Here is a 23540-nt window from a genome sequence, read left to right as displayed (position 1 = left end):
TTGGTGAGCCTGTGTGAATTTTAGCCTCGGTTCCTGTTCTTAGCTGACAGGAGTGGCACCCAGTGTGCTCTGCTGCTACTGTAGCTGCTCTTCTGCATACCATACCTCAGTTGTATGAGAGGTAATTTGAGTTATTGTTTTCTGTTTGTTTAAATTAATATCTGCTGGGACATCATTAGTTAGTTTTGTTTTTTTACAAAAAAGAAACATGTCAGTCTAATTTATTCAGCAAATATTGTTTTTTTTTCACCCAAGAACGTTTGTCTCTATGTGGTAAAATTTGAATTCCTGAATTTTTATGTTTATTTACTTACTTTTTACTTTTCTTTGTCTAATCTTACGGAAAATCATATATGTACATTTAACCCAAAAAATATCCAGCTGGTCTGCTTCTTAATAATCATGCTCTTTATAATGGTAAGAGTTAACTGATAAATAAATATCAACAGTGTGTCACCAGACGGTTAAAGGCATGTGTCGGGTTATTGATTTACTTATTTGTTTTTCTGTAGGTGTTTGAGCATCTCTGAAAATGCTGGCGACATGAATTCTCACTCTGAGGAGGCCACCCAGCCCTGGACAATGTCGAATCCACTAAACTGTCTTGAGGGTTTTGTTTGTTCCCTGTGATGCCGCTAGATGTCACACAACCAAACACCAGCAGCAGCTGCTAATAGAACCTACACACCACTGAGTATTTCTCCATCTATTAGGTGTCATGCATCCAGTTTAATAGCTAGTACACGTGCGGACAGTGAGTCATTAATTAATTCTGAGGGAACTTGAAGAAGAAAACGATCCAGTGTTGAGATCCGTGCGTCACCGGGACCCCGGCGGTGGCGACGTGTACTGCTCCTCAGTCGTGCTTCGGTTCAACCCGGCTTTAAAAAAAAAAATGGGCCAGTGAGAGCGCTCACCGATCGCCGATTAACGCATTAATTGAGCCCATCAACCAATCGTTCGGTCGCGACCGTGGCGCCTCGCCCGCCGCATGACCTCTGGAGTGACGCGTCTCTCCGATGAGAGGGCGGAGGGAAGAGCGCCGGAGGAGATGCGCATATCTGCAGGTCTCTAGCGCTGTCGTAAAACAAGTGTCGGGAGCAAGTGAGCTAAAATTAAAGCGATGCCAGGAGTAACCAAGTACAATTTAGTGGATGACGCGCAAGATTTGAGGATCCCCATGCACAACGAGGAGGTGTTTAAGCATGGGGTGTGCTTCGAGGCAAAGGTAAGGACCCTCTGCAACAGATTGTACTTTCTGGGCAGCATTTCAGGCTTGAAGACCAGCGAGTCCTAATATGCTAAACACTGTTATGTGGGCTTCTTGGGTTTCACATGTCGTCTTATATTTCTTTTTTTTCTTGCATAATTGTGTGTGTTAGTTTATGGTTGCGTCTTCTGATCATGCAATAATTTTATATTTTATATTAAATTTTCCTTTAATCTTGTTTCAAGGATAATACAAAGTTTTGGTTTAGTGCATGTATAGATGAATGAGACTGACTGCACTGTGAGAATTATGAACAGTTCTTTAAGTTTTACTGTTTTGTCTCTGGTCTGCACTAATAACATGATTTGGTCTGTGAAAAAAAATCACATAGTTTGTTCGGATGTGTTGTCCTCTTTGACCAACACTTATATATCCAAATTCATAATTTTATGTAATGTAAGACAGATAAAAACTGCAAATTGCCCAATCTGAGAAGGTGGAATCGTCTATATTTGATATTTGCTTGAAAAAATAATGTGCAGTGTAATTACAATTTTATAAGTAGTACCCATAACTGTGTAAAAAAAAAAAAATCAAACTGCTGACACTGGTTCAATCTAAAGAGGAGACAGTGTGTCAGCCCAGCACTCCCCAACTAATCACTTCCTTAACGATCCCCATCTTTAAACCTTTCTCTTATGTTTTGCAGTACATAGGCAGTTTGGAGGTGGGCCGCCCCGGGAGCCGAATGGAGATAGTTGCAGCAATGAGGAGAATCAGAGTAAGATTTCCCTGAAGCACACACACATTGCCTCTCTGACAAAACCCACTTTGAAACACTAGTGACGTTCGCTGCACGTCTTTGTGCACGTTCCTCACAAGTTCCTTTCTCTGGGCTCGGCGTCCCCTCTTTACACATAAATGACCTGTCTGTGTAAAACTACACAGTGGGCAGATTCAGTGGGCTGTCAGGAGCAGTTTAAATCAGGGCAGGATTCGTAGGGCAGCTTGGATTTTCTGGCTGAGGAGAGACACGGCAAACAGGGATATGTTTGATGCTGTCCGGGGAAAAAAAACAACATCCTTCAAGCCTCCTTTCGTTAGGATCATGCAAGGCCGCTGGAAACAACATGCGGCCTTGTCATTAAACATCACTGCAGTGTTACAGAGACACTCGGGGAGGAAAGGATTTAGCTGCTTGTCAGCTGTTGCATCTAATCTAACAACCAAGTTTATGGTGTCACTCGGAGATCGGCCGCATCCCCAGTGACACCCAAGGAAAGACTTAATCCTGATCCAGCATCCCGTACAGTGGGCGATGCTGGTCATTTGATCGCACTGGCAAAGATGTAGTGATGCTGTGTGTGTTTGGATTGCCCTTGTATTTTCAGGCATCCCAGTAGTGTGTGTGTGTTTGCACATTTTTAGAAAGTAGATTCTAAACTTGCTTTTATGCATTTTGTAGAAAATGACAGACACATTCAACAGAGCAGCTCAAATGGAAAAAAAAAAGAGAGAAACCCACACGATGCACAAAGCAATCCAGCCGCTGAAGGCTTTTCTCCTGCATTTTAGCTTTTATTTATCTGTGCTTAAGCAGACAATGTTAATTTACTACAAAGCTCCTATCTAAAAGACTGTGAAATGCTTTGCTCCAAGTCTTTGAAACAAACTGATAATAAGAAGGCAAATGAGGCAAAAAGAGACAAATGATGAAAATACAATAAAAACTGAAAAACAAAGATTGTAAATGTGTGTGGGATTAAGATGGATAACATAAAAGCAGGTTTGTAAAACGGTCGGGCTGTTTTTGAGCTCTGTTATCACACAGTAATTAATAGTCTCTGCTTCTGGAGGAGACAGACTGTGAATATTCAAAAGCTAACTTGTCCTTAAAGCACTTGCAGTGGCTCAGGGGGTAAGACGAGAGGTGAGCTTCCACAACCTGTAGCATTATTTTGTTCGGGGGCGGTTTCAGTGTGAATTAGTTTCAGGCTCATGTGCGTGAAAACGTGGCGCGAACGCTTCATCTCCCTCTGACAGCAGCGTGTGCGGAGATGGATGGTCCTGGTTTATGCAGAGCTGCATTAGCCTGGATTGCACACAGACACACACACACCAAGAGATCAATGTCCTTCACCTGAGCACCTGCAATCCAGCCTGCACGTGGGGGAAAAAACCCACACAGCAACAACCAGATGCATTAACGGGACAAGACCAGATGACAAGGACACAGGTCGCAGGCTTGCATGGATAAACCTCTCTGGACTAAAATCAGCTCCGCCTCCAGTTTCTGATGAAACTAAGAGAAAGCTCTGTGTTCTCATATTTACACAAACCAAAGGAAACTTGACAGAGAATATCCAAGTCTGCTGCACACACTGGGTAACTGTGTGTGTGCTGGAGAGTGATTTCATCAAACCTTATCTGATCAATTAATCATCTGATGTTGGACTTTGTGTTTTCAAAGCCAAACATGTTATTTCATACAAATCCTTTTGTTTTTTGTTTTTTATCCTACATCCTATGACTGTAAGATTTGGAGTCTGAGCCTGCAGTGGCGGCAGAGGACACACTGTTAATCAAGCAGAGGGATGAAAGTGTCCCACACATGTCCGCCTTCCTCTGGGAAGTCAGCCTTTGAAAACTTAAAAAGCTCCCAAAAAGAGAAACTGACAGTTTCTTGACGTTTACGCCATCCCAGTTTTCCTCCGGGGAAGAAGACGGTAAAAAAAAATAGCCCCTCTCTGTGTGATCCCTCCGCTTCATAGAGCTCCATCTCTGCAGGACCATAAATATATTTAATGCGAGTCAGACCGGGTAGTACTGTAATCAGTTTGGTTTGATTCAACCTTTGGATTTGTTGTTTATTCTATCTATTCTTCCTTCACAGTATGAATTCAAGTTGAAGAACATAAAGAAAAAGAAGGTCAACATTGTCGTATCTACTGACTTCGTCAAAGTGATTTTGCGCAAAAAGAGGAAGGTCGGTCTTGCACAACCACATATGATTTCCCATTTACTTGTTTTCCCACCTTGAATGACATCTTTTGTTTTTAAGATAGTCACAGTTGTCAGCGTGAACCTGTGTGATTTTTGTCTTGCAACAGAGAAAAGGGTGGTCGTGGGACGACAATACCATCTTGGTGACACAGGATCCTATCTACAGGTGGGCTCTCTCGACTGTAACAAAGTGTCGATGTCGCTCTGCTGGAATATGTTTACATGCATCCAAAACACAGCCTCCCTGTCGGGCTGTGCAATGAAAAGCTTCATTTTAGTACCCATCTCTTTAAGATGCACATCTCGAAAAGTCCAGACGTCTCATCCTCATTCCTCATTTGATGTGACAAAAGCTAAGAAATGCGGGTGTCATATTTTAAGAGCTGCCATCATAAAACTTTGGTGAAAATGAAGTCTGTGTGTGGCTTTTAACTTTTCTCTCAGTGATCATTTTACTTGTCAGATCCAAAATCAGCATAAGTGATTTAACTTTATGTGATTTTTGAAAGGTTAAAAAATAAATCAGGACATTAGCAGGGCAGAGCAGCCGGTTCATACATCTATCAGGTTTATATGGTAACTTTAAAGTTAAACTACAGCATGTGGTGTAGCGCTTGATACATTTGCTTGCATATGAAAGATCCTCTGTTCAAAACCAGGAGGAAACACAAACCCAGCCTCAAGCTGGTGTTCTCCCAGTGCTGGTCCCAAGCCGGGATACATTCTTCAGATGTTGTGAGTGCGTGAGAATCAGTTTTTTCCTATTTGGCTGAGACTTTCTAAGTGCAGCTCTGTATTGCATAGTGATCTAAATAAGTCACAGAAGAAAGGCCTGGATTACAAAATAACATCTTTGAGGCTGTTTAGTGGCAGCGTTTTCTACTGAGGAAAAAAAGCTACATAGCAGGGAGAAAAATGAGCACTTTACATTAAAAACCAGCTCAATCAAACACCCAGTTAAAAAAAAATTGACATGTTTTCTTGCCTCAACAGGATCTTTTACGTCTCACATGATGCTCAAGACTTAAAGATATTCAGTTATATAGCCAGAGACGGACAGAGCAACATTTTCCGCTGCAATGTGTTTAAGTCTAAGAGAAAGGTAAGCCTCACTGCTCACAGATCCCCAAACTACTGCAAACATAAATGACACAAACATTATACAGCGTGGATGATTACAGAGACATTGACATTGCTGGTTTAGCTTTCATTACAATTTAGCCCTCTCCTCTCCTCTCTCGAGATAATGGTAATGTTAGCAACATTAACCAGGCAGCTTAATATTTCTACTCCTGTTAGCAGATGTTACTTTCAAAAATGACAATTAGCCACTGAGTCTTCATTTCCTTCATTTTCCTCACAAATAGCAAGAATGCACAAAAAGGGTTAGTTTGCATTATTTAAAGGCTGCTTTCAGAATATCTTCACCAGTTCATCTTGTTAGCAAATAGCTCTCTATGCTAACAATTTGGTCATTTTAGGAGGCTTGTAACCTCTCTGGCTCACAGTCTGAGGAGGGCAATGATTTACCTGAAGATACAGCTTCACAGAAATAAGGGAAGCAGCAAGGCAAACTCTATTCAGTGGAAACAAAATTAACCCTGCCAGGAACTCTGAAGCTCGCTAATTGGCGTGCTGTTTGTTTACTCCAGAGATAAATGAAATGTTAACTTGACAGCTGCGTTCGTTTGGACTTTTTTTTTTTTTTGGCCGTTCAGTTTGCTCGTCTTGTCGGCGCTGTGACGTCACACGCTGAGTTTTGTGCTGATTAAACAAGATACAAACAGAATGTGTTAATCAGAGCACTGCTCAGAGGCTTGTAGGGGGATTTTTTCCCCTTTGTTAGAGGCAACATGTCGACTCTCTTTTTCCCAGTCTTCAATCTCTGTGAAAGGCTAAGTTGACATGAAAAAGACTGGATGGTTCTGTCAGTCTTCCCATCTAAAACCGCCTCTGAGTGAATGACTGAAAGTATATTTTCCAGTGTTTTACTGTTTCAGCGATTCAGAAATAGACAAACATATCTTTTGCAATTTTTTTTCTTTTTTAACATCAACAAAAGCACATTTTATTCGCATTTCCATTTCAGCTTCTGAAGCATCTGTTAATAGCGTTCATGTCTGTAATCTCAGGGATGTATAGCCATCGCGCGCACCTCTAGAATCAGACCCCATATGGCTGTGCTAGTAAATAACTTATGAAAAATGAGAGGCGTGTTCTTCTCCACATATCTGCATATCAAGCAGCGTCAATTTTTCCTCCACGACAAAGACTGAGCATCACTGAGGTTGACTCCCATCCCTTCACCATGGATACCAGACAGACAGTGGCTTAGTGAAGCTGAATACTAATCGTTCTGGTGGGAAGAGAAAAGAAAAAGGGGCATTTTTGCTCTGCGCTTAAAGACATTTCCACTACAGCTGAACCAAATACACATCACAATCTTAGAGACATGGTCTGTGGTGCTTCTCTACCTCCTTGGGGCTATTGAGCCTTATCTGGTTGTTGCAGGCCAAGCATGTGTGCTGAGTAGGAGGAGATGGACCAGCTGATAAGAGGAGATTTGATTTATTTTCATCACGGCATGTTGCAGCGTAGCAAAGCTTCGATGTCAGCTCGGTACACCAACACAGCCTTTTGTGCTCAGCCCTCGGAGGCCTGTCAGTTTAACCTGACAATTTTAAAGAAGAATTCAATTCTGTATTGATGGAGAAATATGACGAATTTCCCTAAAGTGTTTTTGCTTTTGTTGTTTTATATTGCTATTTCACTTGATTGAACTACTTTCAAGCTCGAGTTGCCTTGAAATTTAAAATGAATGCCTTGAGGCTGGATGGTCCTCTAGAGGCAGATATCAATAAATGTATTTCTGTGCCAGTGTTCAATATGGAAAGCGTCACCCGTAATGAGACTGGGGAAGGATATGGTGGATAAAGTTTAACTCCAGTGGATTAAGGTTGCTGCCTCTGGACTGCATATTAAGGCTTTATGAAAAAAGAAATGAGAGGTGGAGCTGTAGATAGATAGATCTCCAGGCTTTCCAAAGGCTGCTTTTTCACTTGTTTTCACTCAGAGAAGTGTTGTTGTTTTTTGGTTTGTTGAGCCGCTGTGACCCACAGGCCATCCAAAATTAAAAAGGCACATAACTCAAAGGATGAACCACTTTGTTATTAGCAGCCAGTTGCAAAACCCAAAACTTTAGCTTTAGCACCCATTTCTTTAGCTGAATCTACTTAAAATACCAAACATAGCACAGTTTGACAGGCATGAAATAGTATTTTTGAAAAAAAAGCTTTCAAAGACCTATTAGCTGAAAACTTGTTATCTTGATATCTTGGCATGAGGAAAAAATCTTTAGTAGAACAACATCCGAAAGTCATGTCTTTAAGAAATAGAGAAAAAACCCAGGACAGGCCTGACACAGGAGCTGAGAGATGCATCTGCACAGAGGAGGTGAGGAGAGAGGTACAACAGTGAGTGTCTACAGCAGTCTGTAAAACACGGTGGAGGCTCTGTCACATTTTGTGACTGTGCTGTTGGAGAGCTTGTCAAAACCGATGGCTTTATGAATGCAGAACAGCGCCATCGGGTGTCATTCTTCAACATGACACTGATCCCAAACGTACTGCCAATGCAGCAAAAGAATGAACGGAAAAACATAGTGGATCATTATCAGTTATGGATTGGCCTCAACAGAGCTCGGACCTCAACATTAATGAAGCAGTGTGAGCGCATGTTGACAGAGAACAGAACAAAAAGCAGAAACATCCAAAGAAGAGCTTTGAATGTCTGAAGAATACTCAAAGCAATTACAAGAAAGCTGCCTAAGAGAGTCCAGAGTTGTACAAACTCTGTTGTTTTTATATCGTGTTTCCATGCATGGTTGCATTTTTCAAATTGCTGAATCTATTTCCCATTTTCCTGGCAAAATATAGCAAGAATATGGTATAAATTTTGCACCAATTTAGTATAACAGTAGCGTATCTTATCTATAGAATTTTAGCTAATCATAGGTTATCTCAAGTTTTACCTCCTCAGTCTTACATACTCAGCATTACTGTTTGTTAACTCTGTAAAGCCTGAAACACTGATGATGTAGAAGTCTGAAAAACTCATGAATCAAATATTGACACATGACACTTGGTGTTACAGTCCTCCTCTTGTTGAGCTAAACCACTTTGCAACCATTTGGGGTTTTTTTAATTAAAACTTACACTAAAACAGACAAATATGGACAGATGACAAATGCAGATCTGGCTCTGACAACCTAAAAATAATCAAGAAAAAGAAGCATTAAGGTGTTTGTTCTTAGGACTAACAACAACAACATGTAAACTAACTATTTATTTAACTTGATGCTTTCCTCCGTGTTGGATATTTCACTATACAACACCAGATTTTGATCTGAATGCGCATCAGTGAGAACAGTTATACACAAGAAATCATGAATATGACCATTTATTAGTTAATAATTAACTGAGAATAATATTTCTAATCATGGGCAGCACAGTGGTGCGGTGATGAGCACTGTTGGGTTCTTTCCGTGTACTCTCTTCCAGCTTCCTCCCACTCTGCTTACCCTAACAAGGATAAGCAGAAGAGAATGGATGGATGGAATTTCTTTTGTTTTTGATGCCAGCATGTACATTTGTACTTAGTTGATTTTTATTTTTCTATTCAAAGAGGCTTATTGTAGGCCAATCATTTCACTTCCCACATTCGTGGTGTTTCACATCATTCAGAGCTAAGTGTGTCATATTTCAATTGTTTCAATATGCAACCCTTTCCATCTAACTGTGGAGGTAAAACAAAGAGATTACAGTAAAATAGTCGACATTTTTCGCTGTTTTTGAGGATCAACCGAGAGTTAATACTGTGTAATTTTCTCTGTGACTCTCTGGGTGTCTCTCGTTGTGTGTATAATTAGGGTTTGTAATTAGTGGAAAAATCAAGTTTTAGGACATGCTTGTAACTGTCAGGATTAATCTCTAATGGCTTTTTCTTCAGATCAGATCCTAACCCTAGCACAGTTACCAAACATTTAAGACAAGTCGTAGTCCTTACTGTGATGCCATTCCTGTGACCCAACTAAAAAGATCTTAGTAGTTAATATTTGTGTCTAATTCAAATTAAGTTGAACCTCCTATACGAAAAACAGCTTAATCTTCACTCTGCCATCAAATTTACTTGCTCCTGAAATACACCAATCATCGCTGTGACAGCAGCATGTATACAAAAGAGATACACAAGGACAAGCAGCTCAAGTCCTCCCAGCATTTGCTGTCCTAATTTGTTTTCTTTCTCCTCCCTCCGTTTCCGTCTGCCTTCACCTCCTGCTTTGCCCCAACATTCCCTTTTCTCCTCCTGCTTGCATTTTTCATCTTCTCTCTCGTTACCTGTGCACAATGTTCATACGCTCGCTCTCTCTGTATTCGCTTTTCTTCCTGTGCAACTCCTCTGGGGCCTCATTTTCTCCCCGACTGTGTACTTTCATTTGTGCATCCACCCTCGTTGGCCTCCTGCTGCTGTTCTCTCAAAACTTCACCACACACACACACACACCATCTTCTTGGTGTCTCCACCCCACCCCCTCTCACAGTCTCAGGCCATGAGGATTGTGCGGACAGTGGGTCAGGCGTTTGATGTGTGTCACCAGCTGACCCTGCAACAGAAAGACGACGAGCAGGAGGATGAGGAGGGGAAGGCGGAGGAACTGCAGGCGGTGCCAGGTGACTCACACCGACACACGCAAACACACAAAGCTGCATCTGCAAAACCACTCCCTTCTCTCTCACTTCTTCCCGTTCTGCTTCTGTCACACAACACAACGCACACAACGCACACAACGCCCCCCCGCCCAGGCCTGCTACTCCTGTTTCTCTCGCTTTCTCTGTTATACAAGCTAAAAATCAGAGTGAGGCAGAATCAAACAGTGGCAGTTGAGCACACCTCTGTGTGAAAAGATGTCATTATCCTCCTCCATTTTTTTTTCAACTTGCCATGTTGAATGTTGAAGCTGCAAATTGGTTTTGGTTAGTTGTGCGAGCCCACTGATCAAAGCCCTTTTTTGCGTGGGCTGCTGCCAGCCGACGCTGTTGCTGTCACTGCCTCTAGATATGTTGCGAACTTTAAAGCACAATTTTTTATTTTTTTATAAAGCATGACAATCCATCCTGTGCATCTGGTCTCTGCAGCAAAGAAGAGGTTTGCATTGTCAGAGGAGACAGACCTTGAAGCCACTACAGAGGAGAGCATTGAGTGCGTCTCCTCATCAGACCCGGAGAAGAGTAAAAAGGACGAGGCTCTTGGTAATGATGGAAAGGTACTGTTGCCCTTCATCATTTCAGCATCGCTGTTATGAAACATGGAAACACAGAAATCCTGCAGGGAGATGATATAGGCACACTTACATTTTATTTATGGATGGGTATGGCACATGGGTGGGTTTCCCATGATGCACTGAGCGTTTCTCCTTCAGTCATCTCCTGTATTTATACACCAAGTTGCATTTAATCCATTTAATTGTTAGTAATTAATTTTAAACTCTGGCTCTTTCCCAATGTGTGTCTTTTGCTCTGTCTTCCTCCTCTCATCCCCAACCGGTCATGGTAGATGGCCTCCCCTCCCTGAGTCTGGTTTTGCTGGGGGTTTCTTCCTGTTAAAAGGAAGGTTTTGTCATGGACTGACCGTGTAAAGCAGGCGAGATAAACGCAGACTCACAGAGGCAAAACTGAACTCAAAAACACAGCTTTATTGCTGGACGGCAGAAAATGCAAAACTAACTGAACTTGGAATATGCATGAAACTAAACAGGCAGGTAGGCAGAGCACACGGCAGGGAATGAGGGAGAACACGACACTGAACAGAGGGAAGGCTTAAATACACAAGGAATGGGAACAGAAAACACATGGGAAACACAGCTGAGACGAATTAGACACAACAAGACCAGGGAAGCAAAAACTAAACACACTGAACATGGAACGCGAGTCTTTTACAATAAAACAGGAAACATGAGCTTCACAGAAGTGTGGAGGAAAGGCAGACGAGAGGTAGCGAGGGAACACGAGAGAGATATGACGGGCTGGGGAAACACGGATAAACATGATAGGCGGTGGGAACATAGAATGAAACACAAGGAGGGAAACCACACACAAGGACTCACACAAACACAGACACACAGTGGACAAAGACACAAGGGGGAATCTAATAATCAAGGAACTAAACAGGGAATATGAGAAAATATAAAACAGACTAAGACTACTAATGAACCTAAAACATAATACAAAATATCACTAAAACACAAGAAACTCAAAATGCTGGGTCAAAAGGACCCAGAACCATGACAGGTTTTCCTTCCCGCTGTTGCCAAGTGCTTGCTCATAGATAGCTGAGGTGTTCTCTTTTCTCTTTTTATGGTCTCTGCCTTGCAGTGTAAAGCATCTTTAGGCGATAGTTTAGGTGTATAAATAAAATTGAAATGAACACAGCAACTATAATAAAGAACTATAAGTGACTCATTTTTACTATTAATAAACAATTATTTTGTCTTTCATTAGGATTATTGTTAGAAAAATAACAAGGGCAAGTTACCTATAGTAATCTACTCTATACTACTATTATAATAATGCTTATGTGGCTCTGGGTGGAGCTTTCTAAAACTTATGAATATAGCCCATGATGTTATAGGAAGTCATGTTTAGATATGACACATTTAAAATAGTATGAAGTATCATATTGTATTTGTAGGCAGTGTTTTTCACAGATCTTATACTCTTGAAGTCAGGTAACCACAGAATATGATCTTTAAATCAGAATGTGCAGAACAAAAAAAGGACTTTTTCTCCTATTTTGTACCTTAAAAGTTAAAATAAGTCAAGCACGTTCCCATCCTTCAAGTTTCATAGTTAAAAATACCAACATATCTTTAATTTTTCACTTGCCATGCATGTATACCTCTGGTTTTTGGTTCCATTGTCTATAGTTTTAAATGCCAATGAGCTGCTTCAGGCCATGACATGTTCTAGAAAACCACTCTCCTGTTTTTTTTTTTCTATAAACCTTTTTTTCATCGATACCAAGGAGCGTTTTCAGTTCCAACTGCAGTTCCTCTTGGTGCCACTGGAGGCTACCTCCAAAGGGAGTGAACCCCCAGTTCCTGCCATGTTGAAATAACAGCTTTACAGCATTAAAAAACATGTTTACAGACTGGTACAGCGTGTTTTGTCCCTGGATAGTTCCCCCTGCATAGAAAGTGTGAGTGTGGTAAAAAGATTTTATGACTCATTCACTTTCATTATTGATTTAGGAGCATGGTTTTGTTGATTGACAGGTGTCCTGACACAGTAACATTTTTTAGGCTTCATCCATTATTTAGAGTTATTAAAATGAACTCTTCACTGAGTCTAATGTTGAAGTGTTTTTGGAGGATTTTTAATGGAGTAATCTGATATTAATATTATGCCTTGCTGTGTGATAGCGACCATCCGATATGTTTTTACTTCAGTTTTGGTGAATAAAAGTCTAATATTTCATTAGTCCATTTCATAGCACTAATTAACAGATATGTGGGGGGACACACAGGGGACACATGGAGTGTAACACAAAGTCCCAGCAGACTAAACCACAAACTGAGCCTCCAAACTAGATAGTTATACAAGCAAGGTATCTATTTACAGTTAAATATTTACAGTTAATTTACAGCATGAAAGTAAATACAAGGGAATTATATGAAAGGAGCAAATTTGACATCAGGGTCTCAAAGGCAAAAGTAAAAGCACTAATTAGCAGATATTTGTGTCTCTGCATCGCAGCCATACAGTTTATGAATGTGGCTTACAACCCAAGTAAAGGAACTGGCTGTAACTCTGGTTTCCTCCAGAAATGTTGATTAGTTAATTGGCTATAAATTATCCTTAAGTTTGAATATGAATGCAAATTAACTGATGACCAGAGTCGACGCCACCTCAAGCCCAGTGTCCATCCACCCATTTGTTAATCCTGAATTAGGTTACCAAAATATATAGATGGGATAAAAAAAGGCAAAAATATTGTATTATTCAGTGGTTCCTGGAGTCCCACAGCTCACAGATGGGTAGTTTGCTAATTTTAAAGTTTGTCCTCATAAAAGCTCAAAAGAAGATCAGAAAACAGCTCAGAGCTCAGAGGGATGTACGGCCTTGTAAGCAATCATGTCTTTAAGGGTTGCTTGTGAAGAAGGGCTCAGCATGGCTCTTCAATATTGATAGGATCATATGGTTTATTGATGAAATCACAGCCAAGATTTCTAAGTGCTGCTCTGCTCGTCCCGCGATGTCGGACAAGCCGCTCTCTGCTATCTGCCTGTCTGCTCATTTTCCCACCGAGTCTCTGAGGAACTGTCAGCTTTATTGCTCACGAGAGAAAACCGGTGTTGTTCTGGCGAGGTGTTAATTGGTTCGAATTGAACATTATTAAGTCTAATTGCACAATGACCCAAGAACAAGGGAATTTAAGCGTCATAGTTTTTGCGTTATTCATTTTCCTGCAGCATTTCATCAGGTCTCACGTGCAACCTGTCTCAGTCCTGTGTTTGTAATCTGAAGGTCAAGTGTCCTTCACAGTGAAGTGTTAATGACCATGGAGTCCAACATATTGATTTCCCATCTTTTTCTTGACAGATAAGACTTTCATGTCAACTATTCCTGCTGTAACACTCCAGCATAATTGTGTGAGTCATTCACCCCAGCAGCAGCGGCCCATACAGTCAATACATATCTATTTATAGAAACCCTAATTAAAGCACTGCTTTCACAATTGGATTCAAGAATATTAGACAAATATTTTTATTCTTATAATTATTCTTTACAGTATAATTATCATGCTTATGTTAAAAAAATTCAGTCTAAATATTAGAGTTTGATTTATCACGGTACCTCACACACTTCAGGATAATTCCATCTTCAGCTCTAAAATGTTGACAAATTTCATGCCTGTCGTCAGGACCTCAAAGAAAAGATCAAGTAGTAGAGAGTTTACAGAAGATCAGCCAACACTACAGAATTGTCCATCAGCAGCAACTTCAACAGAATAGCAACGTTTATTGATTTTTATTTGCTGTGAAATACAGTTCCCACTTTGATATTTTCTTCATTTATGCAACTTGACGTGGTAGATATTGCATTGATCGCTTTCCCACTCGCTCCAGGCTTGCCGCACTTCTCTCTACCTGCCTGCACTTTAGCAGCATTGAGCAGTAAAAGTGGATTCAGATTATACACACATTTTAAGAGATCATCACAAAATTCCTTGTAGACACCCTAAACATCAAGCAGTGAGGATATCTAAGAAACCATCTGTGGATTTCTCCATCGGGATGAAAGCACACAGGCTCCTTGCTGGCAGTGAAGCATCTCTTTGCATTTACCTCCCTGAGGAGCTCAGACTGGCAAAGAGAGGCTTTCAAACCACTGCTGTAGACATGCTTTTACACACACAAACTTTCATATATTTTTTCTTTCTGCTATTAGTCATGTAGGATTGTGGGTTTTGCTGCCTTATACTTTGTTATCTGTCTATGGCCAAGCTCTGTTTCTTCCTGATGTCAGGGACTAATGCCGACTTCAGCCTACAGCATATTAGCTTAACATAGGTTGGTTATTCGTGTCCGGAAAGAAACCAGAGTGTCAACTTACCAGTGTGCCTCATATAATGTAGCATAATGGAAAAAAGCTAAAGCCAATTCATGGGCAGACCGATATTATCGGCTGATATCCAGTATTTAAGTCTGACGTCATTAGCCGGTTCCCCCTCCAAACTCCGCTTCAGGTCCCAAAGTCAAGCAAACACTGCGGCATCACTAAGAGTTACAAACTGTATAAATTCTTTCATCTTTAATAAAATGATCAGTGTTGCTGCTTTACCAGGTGTAACAATTAAGTTTAAAATCCAGGCATCCATGAAAACACAATTTATGAAGTTTAATGGAGTTAGATGTTAGCAGGGCGTTAGCTCGCTAGTTTCCACCTAAATATAATATAGCATGTTCTGACTGAGGGATTTCTGAAAAAATTAAAATGTACAGCTCTGCTATCACTTCCAACATAAATGAAGACAGGAAACTAAACAGCAGTGATGTTTGGAGGGTTACTGTAGTTGGGAAAGCTGGTATATAATGATGTGCTACGTGGTGGCTAGCTATGGTTAGCATAATATAAACACATTAGCACAGTGAAGCTGGAGGATGAATGCTAACTTTGTTTCCACTAAACAATCCAATCTTCAGTCAGGAGAACAACTGAGATAATTCATCCACAATACGAAGTTAGTCATTAATATATTGCTGCATGGGCTGGGCTGTAGTTATCGGTCTGTGAAGGTTCTCAGTCATCCAGGTCATCGTTCAAAGATGGTTGTTTACAGTGGACATAGCTTCTTTCACTCCTCTTTCAAAGGTTTTAAAAACACAACCGCTTTAATAAACAAAGAGTAGTTCCAGACAATTACACTGTTGTCTAATTATGTCTTTTCTATTAATGCATTAGTATAATACAACCAAGGTATGTGGGATCCACTTGGACAGGCAACCAGGTAGCAAACTGGACATTGTCTAAAACATCATTGATAAGATAAGACAAGATAACCTTTATTAGTCCCACATGTGGGAAATTTGTTTTGTTACAGCAGAAAGTGGACAGTGCAACTGTAATTGAAGACAGTATATGGCATAAACAAAGCAAGCATAATGAAAAATCTGTCCCCAACACACACGGGGGTGTTGATGTGGCAGAGATGTGCTATAATCGGATTTTTAAATCACCAAATATCGTTTCGGTTTTAAAACTCCTACATCAGTCAGATTCTGACAGATTCAGTCATTTAAAAGCAATCTCACGTAAATGTGATGTGTAACACTGCTAGATCATTTGTCCATGATTTTGTTAAAACCTACTGCTCTATTTCACGATCTCAGATAAGCATAACAGCGTTTACTTATTTCAGGAGTCCTCTTCATGCCCTTCAAGTTTTGTACATTCCAGCTCTGTCCCTTTGAGTGTTTTTCACGAGTCACTAATAAAAAATCACTTCCATAAAGGATAGAGCTGTGCATCTTCAATCATAGCTCCTCCTGTGAGACTCCTCTCTCCTCACTCCTCCATCCTCTGGGTGTATTTTAGGATTTGAGACATCCTCCATGAGGATATGCTGAGATGGATTTCCAGTTCACAGGTAGGAGGACTGAGGAAACTGGGAGGCACATAACAGAGGAATCAGAAGAGCTACTTTGGTTGCCGTTGTCCGTTTGTATTCTTTTCTTGGGAAACGTTGATTTGATCCCGAGTGTGTGTATACTCCTATATGTCTCTCGGGTAGGAAAAGCCAAACTAAGTCTATAATTGCCTACTCGTAAAAAAATTCTGTGTAGTCTGATCCCAGCATAGTGGTTGTCAAAGTCTGTAGATAGCAGTCTTTATGTGTGTTGTGAATGACTAGTGAAAGTGCTTCAACTCAGCTTGTAGAAGTAGTGGAGCCTAAATCACCATCATTTTATTATTCATTATAGGTATCTGATGACCCGTCTCTTCTGCTGAGCTCGCCCATCCTTGGAGCCTCTGTGCTGGCTCATGCTGCAGCAGGGGGATCCTGCTCTGCAGAGCACCAGGTCCAGTTCCTTCAGAAACAACTGCAGCAGCAGGAACAACAAGCACTAGCAGCTTCAGCGCAGGTAATTTTCCCCTTCTGGAACCTCAAAGAAGGTATTTTCACCTTTTAAGTTTGTGTGAGTCTCTTCATGGGAAAATGTGTTCATGGAAAATTTTACCGTAGCGCAAACTTCCACAATGGCAGTTTTGAGTATAGCAGCTGTTTACGTGTGTTTGCCTGTCTGTGGACAGATCTTGTCAGCGCGATGGTGTTGAAACCACGCGAGGCAGAGCCATTAAATCTTCACGGAAGTGCTGTTGAGATCGAAATGAAGCTTGCATTTAAAAAGGGGTGTGTTCCGACCCATGAGCGCTGAGTAAATGAAGCTGAAAATATCCACAAGTATTTTTAAAGCAGGTGATCTCATGCCACTGTGATGCTATCGCACAATTTTTTTCTTCTCCTCCTTTTTGTGATGAAACTCTCACTAACTGTATTGAAGCACACAGTTTTTTTTCTTTTTTGTACGCTGAATTATCAGCTGTGATGCATTTAATAAAAAAATCTAAAATCACGAGCCTTGAAGAATTCACCATGTGCCTGTGTGCATACCAGCATCAGTTGTTTTAACCCTTTAAAGCCGAAACCCTGAAATAATTGGCAGAAAATTGGAATTTGTTGAAAGTGGAGGAGTTATTGAACCTTCTGGACATTTTTTAAAGAAAAAGATTTGCATTTATGAGTTTTCATTCTGGGTTATGTAGAGGTATATGTATAAAATATGATCTGCTTGATGTTACGGGGTTAAAATATGCTCAATAATTAAATGAAATTTGCTTTACTTAATGTAACTGAGCAAAGGTTAATTATCAAAACCTCCTAGGAAACATGAGTATCCCGTATTTATGATTATGAAATTCTCCGAGCGCTTTCAGACACTAAACCTTTACATAAACTTTGAACAGTTTCAGGTAACACTGAATATGCCCGGGCAGTGGCATTTAAAAGCTGTATGTCTGTGTGTGTTTAGGTAAATGTTTTGCAGGAACAGCTGTCGGTGGAGGTGTGTGCTCGGACTGAAGCCCAGGCCAGAGTGCAGAGGCTGCTGCAGCAGAACACAGACCTGCTGCAGCACATTTCCCTGTTGGTCAAACAGATCCAGGAGCTGGAGCTCAAAGCTGCGGGCCAGTTAACATCCAGTGAGTGGCTAATACACTTTTGTAATTGACTTTCCACTCAGATCATTTTCTCCTTTAAAGTGTAGTGTAGATTTTTATTTGGCTGCCTTTAATCTTCCTGTTTACCTCCGTTCTGATCTGTAAAAAAAATCAAAATTTTCTCCCTATTTTTCTTTACTTTTAATTAGTTTCTTTCTTGCCCATTGCGCTCATGTTCTTATACTCCTTTTTCTCTACTACTTCTGGCACACAGTTAATTATACTATGACAGCCCTCTTAGAGGGTTCAGTACCGCTCCCCGTTCTCCCCTTCCAGCACAGACATCATCCCACTCTTTGTAATCTCAGCTTTGACAAGTCCCCTCTTCTTACATGGTCTGCATCTCTGTTTATATGCGATAATGAAATATCTTTTGTGCTTTGCTTAATCCATTATAAATATGTCATATTTGATCTCTTCTCAATTCTGTTTTCCACAGTGGGTTCCCAGGACAGTCTTCTGGAGATCACATTTCGTGCAAAGCCTCCCGGCGTTCCTCATGAGCCCCCCACCCGTTCCTCATCTACAGGCCTGTTAGCAGCTCAGTCCCAGCTTCAGATTAGCAATAGTGCCTGGGTCTCTGTCCTGCCCGGGTCCTGCTCTCCAGGCACCATGGGCGCTGACACCATCCCCTCGGGGCTTAGCAGCAGCGGAGTTAGGCTTGAGTGCTTCCGCTTTAGTTCCCGAGCGGCAGACAGCCAGGAACAGGGACAGGACACAGGGGAGACTCCCAGCGACGGGGCCCCCGATGAAAGCTCGCTGCTGGGGGAGCAGGTCCTGGGAGCCCTGGAGTTGCTTCGTTTCAGGGAATCTGGGATTGGATCAGAGTACGAGTCAAACACAGATGAGAGCGATGACCGGGACAGCTGGGGTCAGGGGGAGGGAGCGGGGGCCGACGGAGGAGCCCGACTTTTAAATGTGCTGAATGCAGAGAGTCTGCCAGACTGCTTGGGAGATGAAATGGCTGTTTAGTGGTGCTGTGAAAGCTGCACTAGGCAACTTTGAACCTATGTAAAAGCCCAATGGGAAATAAGTAAAATTCAGAATCTGAAATTATCTGTATAACGTGACAGAAAACTGCATAATCTGCAGACATAAATTACTTGTCGCGCTCACTCACCGCTGTCCTGGCAAAAGTTTGACATTTTTTGCCCTTTTGATTTGCACAGCTTAAGAAAATGTCCGTCTATATCCGTGCTGTACCTCGTAAGATTAAATACTCAGATGCGCTAAGTGTTTTTAAAGTGATACATTTCAATCTTAAATTGTAGGATAACTTGATTATACCATTAATTCATACCTCAAACGTATTATTATGCTAGGAAGCCCATATTCAGTGGCAAGTGCTAACACTGCAGCAATCAGTGATGGGGTCATTACACAAAACAGTACCACATGCATTTTTCTTAGAAACTAATGCATTACATTGCTTATTTACTCCCTGAAAAAGTGAATCCATTACACTATTCATTACATTATTTTTGTGTTGCTCTTTAATATCAGACTGGGTACAGGAATCTTCACTGGTAGCTCTGTGGATTGTTATTTCTTGCTTTTATGTAGTTAATATGTCACACTTCTGCAACACAGAAAAATGTAATGCATTACTTTAGAATCCGTTACACCCAACTAGGGCAGTAATATGATAATAATAATAATAATAATAATAATAATAATAGCAGAAACGTCTTAGAATCATTGAGCATGCTGTTTGCAAATGATCTATATTTTTGTTAATCCTTGGTAACTGCTATATAATAAATTTAGACATAATGTCTAAAGCCATGCTAGCTGCTCTATGAGGGTGAGCTAAATGCTATGCTAATATGCACACAAATGCTGTGTCAAAAATTGCTGTACTTCCATAATTACACTTGATCATTTGAGTACATGTTCAGAGTGCACTAGAAGTACCCAGTTGATGGACTCATAAAAGTCAAAAAGTTGAGTGTGGAAAACTGTACAGTTTTCAGTTAAAGTCGTTTAGAATAGAAAGAACTAAGCAAAACACTGCCTGAAAAGTGGAGGTAATTGAGTAGTTTCTCATGCATAAACTGCACTAAACAATTGTGAGTGAAGACTAGTCTGATTTTTTCCATGCTTGCTTGACACAGCATGTGAAACCAGTATAAAGTTCAAAATGACTTTTTTTCACTTTTTTTTAATTGTTTCCTAGACTTTCAAAACCTTTAGATTTTCAAACATGGATTTCATCTACTCGTTTTTGTTTATTTTCCATTCATTTTTAACTAAAAGATGTCAAAATGTGTCTCTTATTTGAAATACTGTGGTTTGGTGAAAATGGAAATACATTAATAGCTATTGGTAGCACGCTAGTAAAATTCTAATTCTTCTAGGTTTTAAAGAAACTGTTGATCAATCACGGTCCACACAGCTTTATCGCCACAGGCCAAATACAGAAAAGGCACTCGCGTTACTGGAGGGGGACAGGCTTCCCTGGCTTCCTGGACAGTTTGCGCCTCGAGGCTTGTGTAGCCCTGCTGAGCGAGTGTTTTCCCCTCATGGTCGAGAGGTTTGCTGTTTAAGAATTTCATGGAAAATAGTGTGTTTTTCATTTGCAGTTTGTGCACCAGAAACTGTTCGTTAAACGACATTTTTCTGACAGTGAAGTTGAAAAAGCCCGTTCAGTATTGATTGCGTGGCGTTTTTTGTGTGTGTAGGCGGTGTGGGAAAAGCCTGCGTCTTTAGCCAGCGTTTCCCATACTGCGTCACAAATTTGGTAGAAACATTAGTGCTGATGCTAGCTAGCAAGCTGAAAGTTGCATTCTCTGACCTAAGCACTTATATTTGGCATTGTGTGATGTTTAAGTGCTAAACTGTCATCTTCCAATAGAATAATATGTGATTAGAGACTCGACGGATTGGTGTTCACAAAATGTGGCAGCTAGCATGACAGTTGCACTAAAATGCTAATCTGTGCACCACTTGCCATGTTCAAGAAATTCATACGTTATGACAGTTTGTACATAGTGTATTTCATGTGAGCATATGTTTAAATTCAACCTGAGGCACAGGGGCAATTCTTTAGTGTGTTATCATGTTCACAAATTTAACAAGTAGCTATTAGCTAGTATATTAGCTAATAACTAGCTAAATTAAACAGTTGAGGCAGGAATAATGTGACTTATTTCAAGCAGTTGTTCATAAATTTGCCAATTTCTACAAGTTAATATTAATTTTTCAGATTACATTTTTATCAAATGGACACTACATACATTAAGTAACATCACGTACTGTAATCCTCAACACTAAAATGTACCTTCTGCTTCTCAGCTTCAGTGCAGTGGGACATTTAGCACAGTGCAGCTTCAGTCAAACCCTATTAGTCAGTACAAGTGCTGTGGTGTTGCAGGCTGTCTGAAAACCTCTGCTGTGTGTGTGTTTGATGATTGTTGTAATGTTTGGTTCCTTGCCTCTGAGAGCCACTCACACGGCTTTTTACACTGTGGTTTGGTGACATGTCCAGCATGAACACAGTCATTTTTGCTGTTTTTTCATTACCGTCAAGAAAGAAAAAAGTCTGTTTAAACGTGTTGACATAGTTGGCTTTCTTGGGGGGGGGTTTGAGTGGGGACCTTGCTAACACTCGCTGTGACACTCGTCTGTAATCTCATATAAGAAATGGGTTTAATAAGCAGCATGTACCTCTGAAAGTATGACCTTTTTTTCTGTACATTGTACACAGTAAAGTCTGATTACCTTAGCGATTGTATATATATTCAGCATGACTTTATTTATAATGGTCTTCGTTCTAATTATGTAGTTAAAGATGATTTTCTCATTTGATTATTCTGTGTCAGAGGTGCACATGTCACCGGGCAGGTGCTGCTACAGTCTTGTCTCTGCTGTTAAAAACTGTAGCCACTCCATACTGTAGGGATAATTCATTAATGCCGTATTGCGGCAGTGATAACCTGCTGTGTCACTGTTGCGACAGCCTTTAAAGAAATTGTTTTGAAAATGACCCAAAAGTACAAATTCAACAAAATATGTGATCTAAAAGACTTCTGGACTCTTGCAGCGAGCTGCCGCACCGGCTCCATCCCGCTGACTGTGAGCCAGCTCTTTAAATCACTGGATTGGGGACGTGTTTTTGAGTTCTTTCCAAAATCAATTAATCTCGTCTTGGCCCTACTCCTCTCCTTTCCTCACCTTCCTTTCCTCTCTTCCCTGAAGCTTATCACCCTGCTCCGTCAATCTCTTAACATTTCTCTTCAAGGTTATGTCTGTTCACAAGAAGTGTGCTGAAAATGAAAGTGCACTTACATCGATGTTTCTCCTCGTGGAATTAAATGCCCTTTCTCAAATGCCATCGGTTGTCATGTGTGTCCTCTTCGTTTGGTGAGACTTACAAATTGCTGAAATGTATCCAGGACTGCTTCAAACCTAAATATGTCCCTAACATAATGATAAGCCGCATCAGTTTCTGGGCTGACCTTTTAGAAATGTTTTCCTCGTTAGTATTTCCAACTGCTCGAGAAAATGAGATGTGGTCCTTCGTGAGGCCGATGGCCCCCTATTATCGTTAGAGACACACCAGCTGTGGTCGTTAAACAGGGTCAGCTCCCATTAAGCACACTGCAGACAGAAGCAGCTTGATGTAAGCAGATAAGCTAGAAAATATGAATAATGTTAGCCATTACCCTCCCACATCCTGCCATGTTACCCTGCAGCTCCGGTAGTGCAGCTGCTGCTGACACAGATAGTGGGTGGCCTCCAGGATTTGGTCTCTACTTTCATTTGGTTGATTATACTGTAAAGAAAAAATGGTCTGCAGTGTTATTCTGTTCACCCCCCCCCCTTCTGAATCCTTTCAGTCCCTTTCTCTGAACTCTGCAGGTGAAATGGATTGAAAACCAGTTTTACTTTGTGTGCAGTGTTGTATTTATCCCTTAGTTTTGGTCTTTTGAGACAGACTGGAATGAAAATGTCAGCCCAGATTGAAGTATCTCAATGACACTGCCAACAAAGCTTTAAAGCATTCAGTGAAATATCTAAGAGTTTCAAAAACTGAACGGCATAATGTGTTATAGGAATTCACGTTTCCTCGATATTGACAACTACTGATTGGCAATCCATCCAGGCTCTCACCCCATAACGGCTGAGATAGGCTTTCCACCCCTGTGACCCTGAATTTAGTAAGCAACAGAAAGTTTTGCAAATTAGACTCACTTTTATTTTGTAGTTTGTGAGTTAAATGTTGCTGGATGGACTGCCACGAATTTCACTACATTTATGCTCCCCACAGGAAGAATACTGAGCAATAAAAATTCCTCCAGAGCATTCGTCCCTTGAGGTCACAGTCTACTTGTTTTTGGACTTGTAGTCAGACATTTGGGCCAGCTTTGTTGTACTTTAATCAGCCAACCAGAAGCAAGAGGCAGATCTGAGAGAGAACCAAAAGGTATTACGCGCCAATCACAGGGTAGCCTCACCCTAAAACGTGCTGCTTTAGCATCTATTTACTGTGA

General features: G+C 40.8%; 1 protein-coding gene across 1 annotated transcript; it reads left to right on the top strand.

Annotated features, from left to right (window-relative positions):
- The first annotated feature begins 663 nt into the window (after positions 1 to 663).
- Positions 664 to 22381, top strand: LOC100708108 (carboxyl-terminal PDZ ligand of neuronal nitric oxide synthase protein). The gene is made up of 10 exons (XM_003453303.5): positions 664 to 1228; positions 1920 to 1991; positions 4104 to 4196; positions 4321 to 4379; positions 5207 to 5315; positions 9813 to 9942; positions 10408 to 10535; positions 16752 to 16913; positions 17862 to 18030; positions 18488 to 22381. Exons 1-10 carry the CDS (start codon positions 1124 to 1126, stop codon positions 19018 to 19020), a joined length of 1560 nt encoding a protein of 519 aa, XP_003453351.1. The 5' UTR covers positions 664 to 1123; the 3' UTR covers positions 19021 to 22381.
- Positions 22382 to 23540: the final 1159 nt, after the last annotated feature.

Source organism: Oreochromis niloticus, linkage group LG18, assembly GCF_001858045.2.
Source record: "Oreochromis niloticus isolate F11D_XX linkage group LG18, O_niloticus_UMD_NMBU, whole genome shotgun sequence".
Taxonomy (NCBI): Eukaryota; Metazoa; Chordata; class Actinopteri; order Cichliformes; family Cichlidae; genus Oreochromis; species Oreochromis niloticus.
This window is presented reverse-complemented; position numbering and strand designations above follow the sequence as displayed.

Coding starts and splice junctions, on each gene's coding strand:
- LOC100708108 (XM_003453303.5), top strand. CDS start 1,124: ATGCCAGGAGTAACCAAGTACAATTTAGTGGATGACGCGCAAGATTTG. Junction 5,316..9,812: donor TGTTTAAGTCTAAGAGAAAG/GTAAGCCTCACT, acceptor CCCCTCTCACAG/TCTCAGGCCATGAGGATTGT. Junction 16,914..17,861: donor CACTAGCAGCTTCAGCGCAG/GTAATTTTCCCC, acceptor GTGTGTGTTTAG/GTAAATGTTTTGCAGGAACA.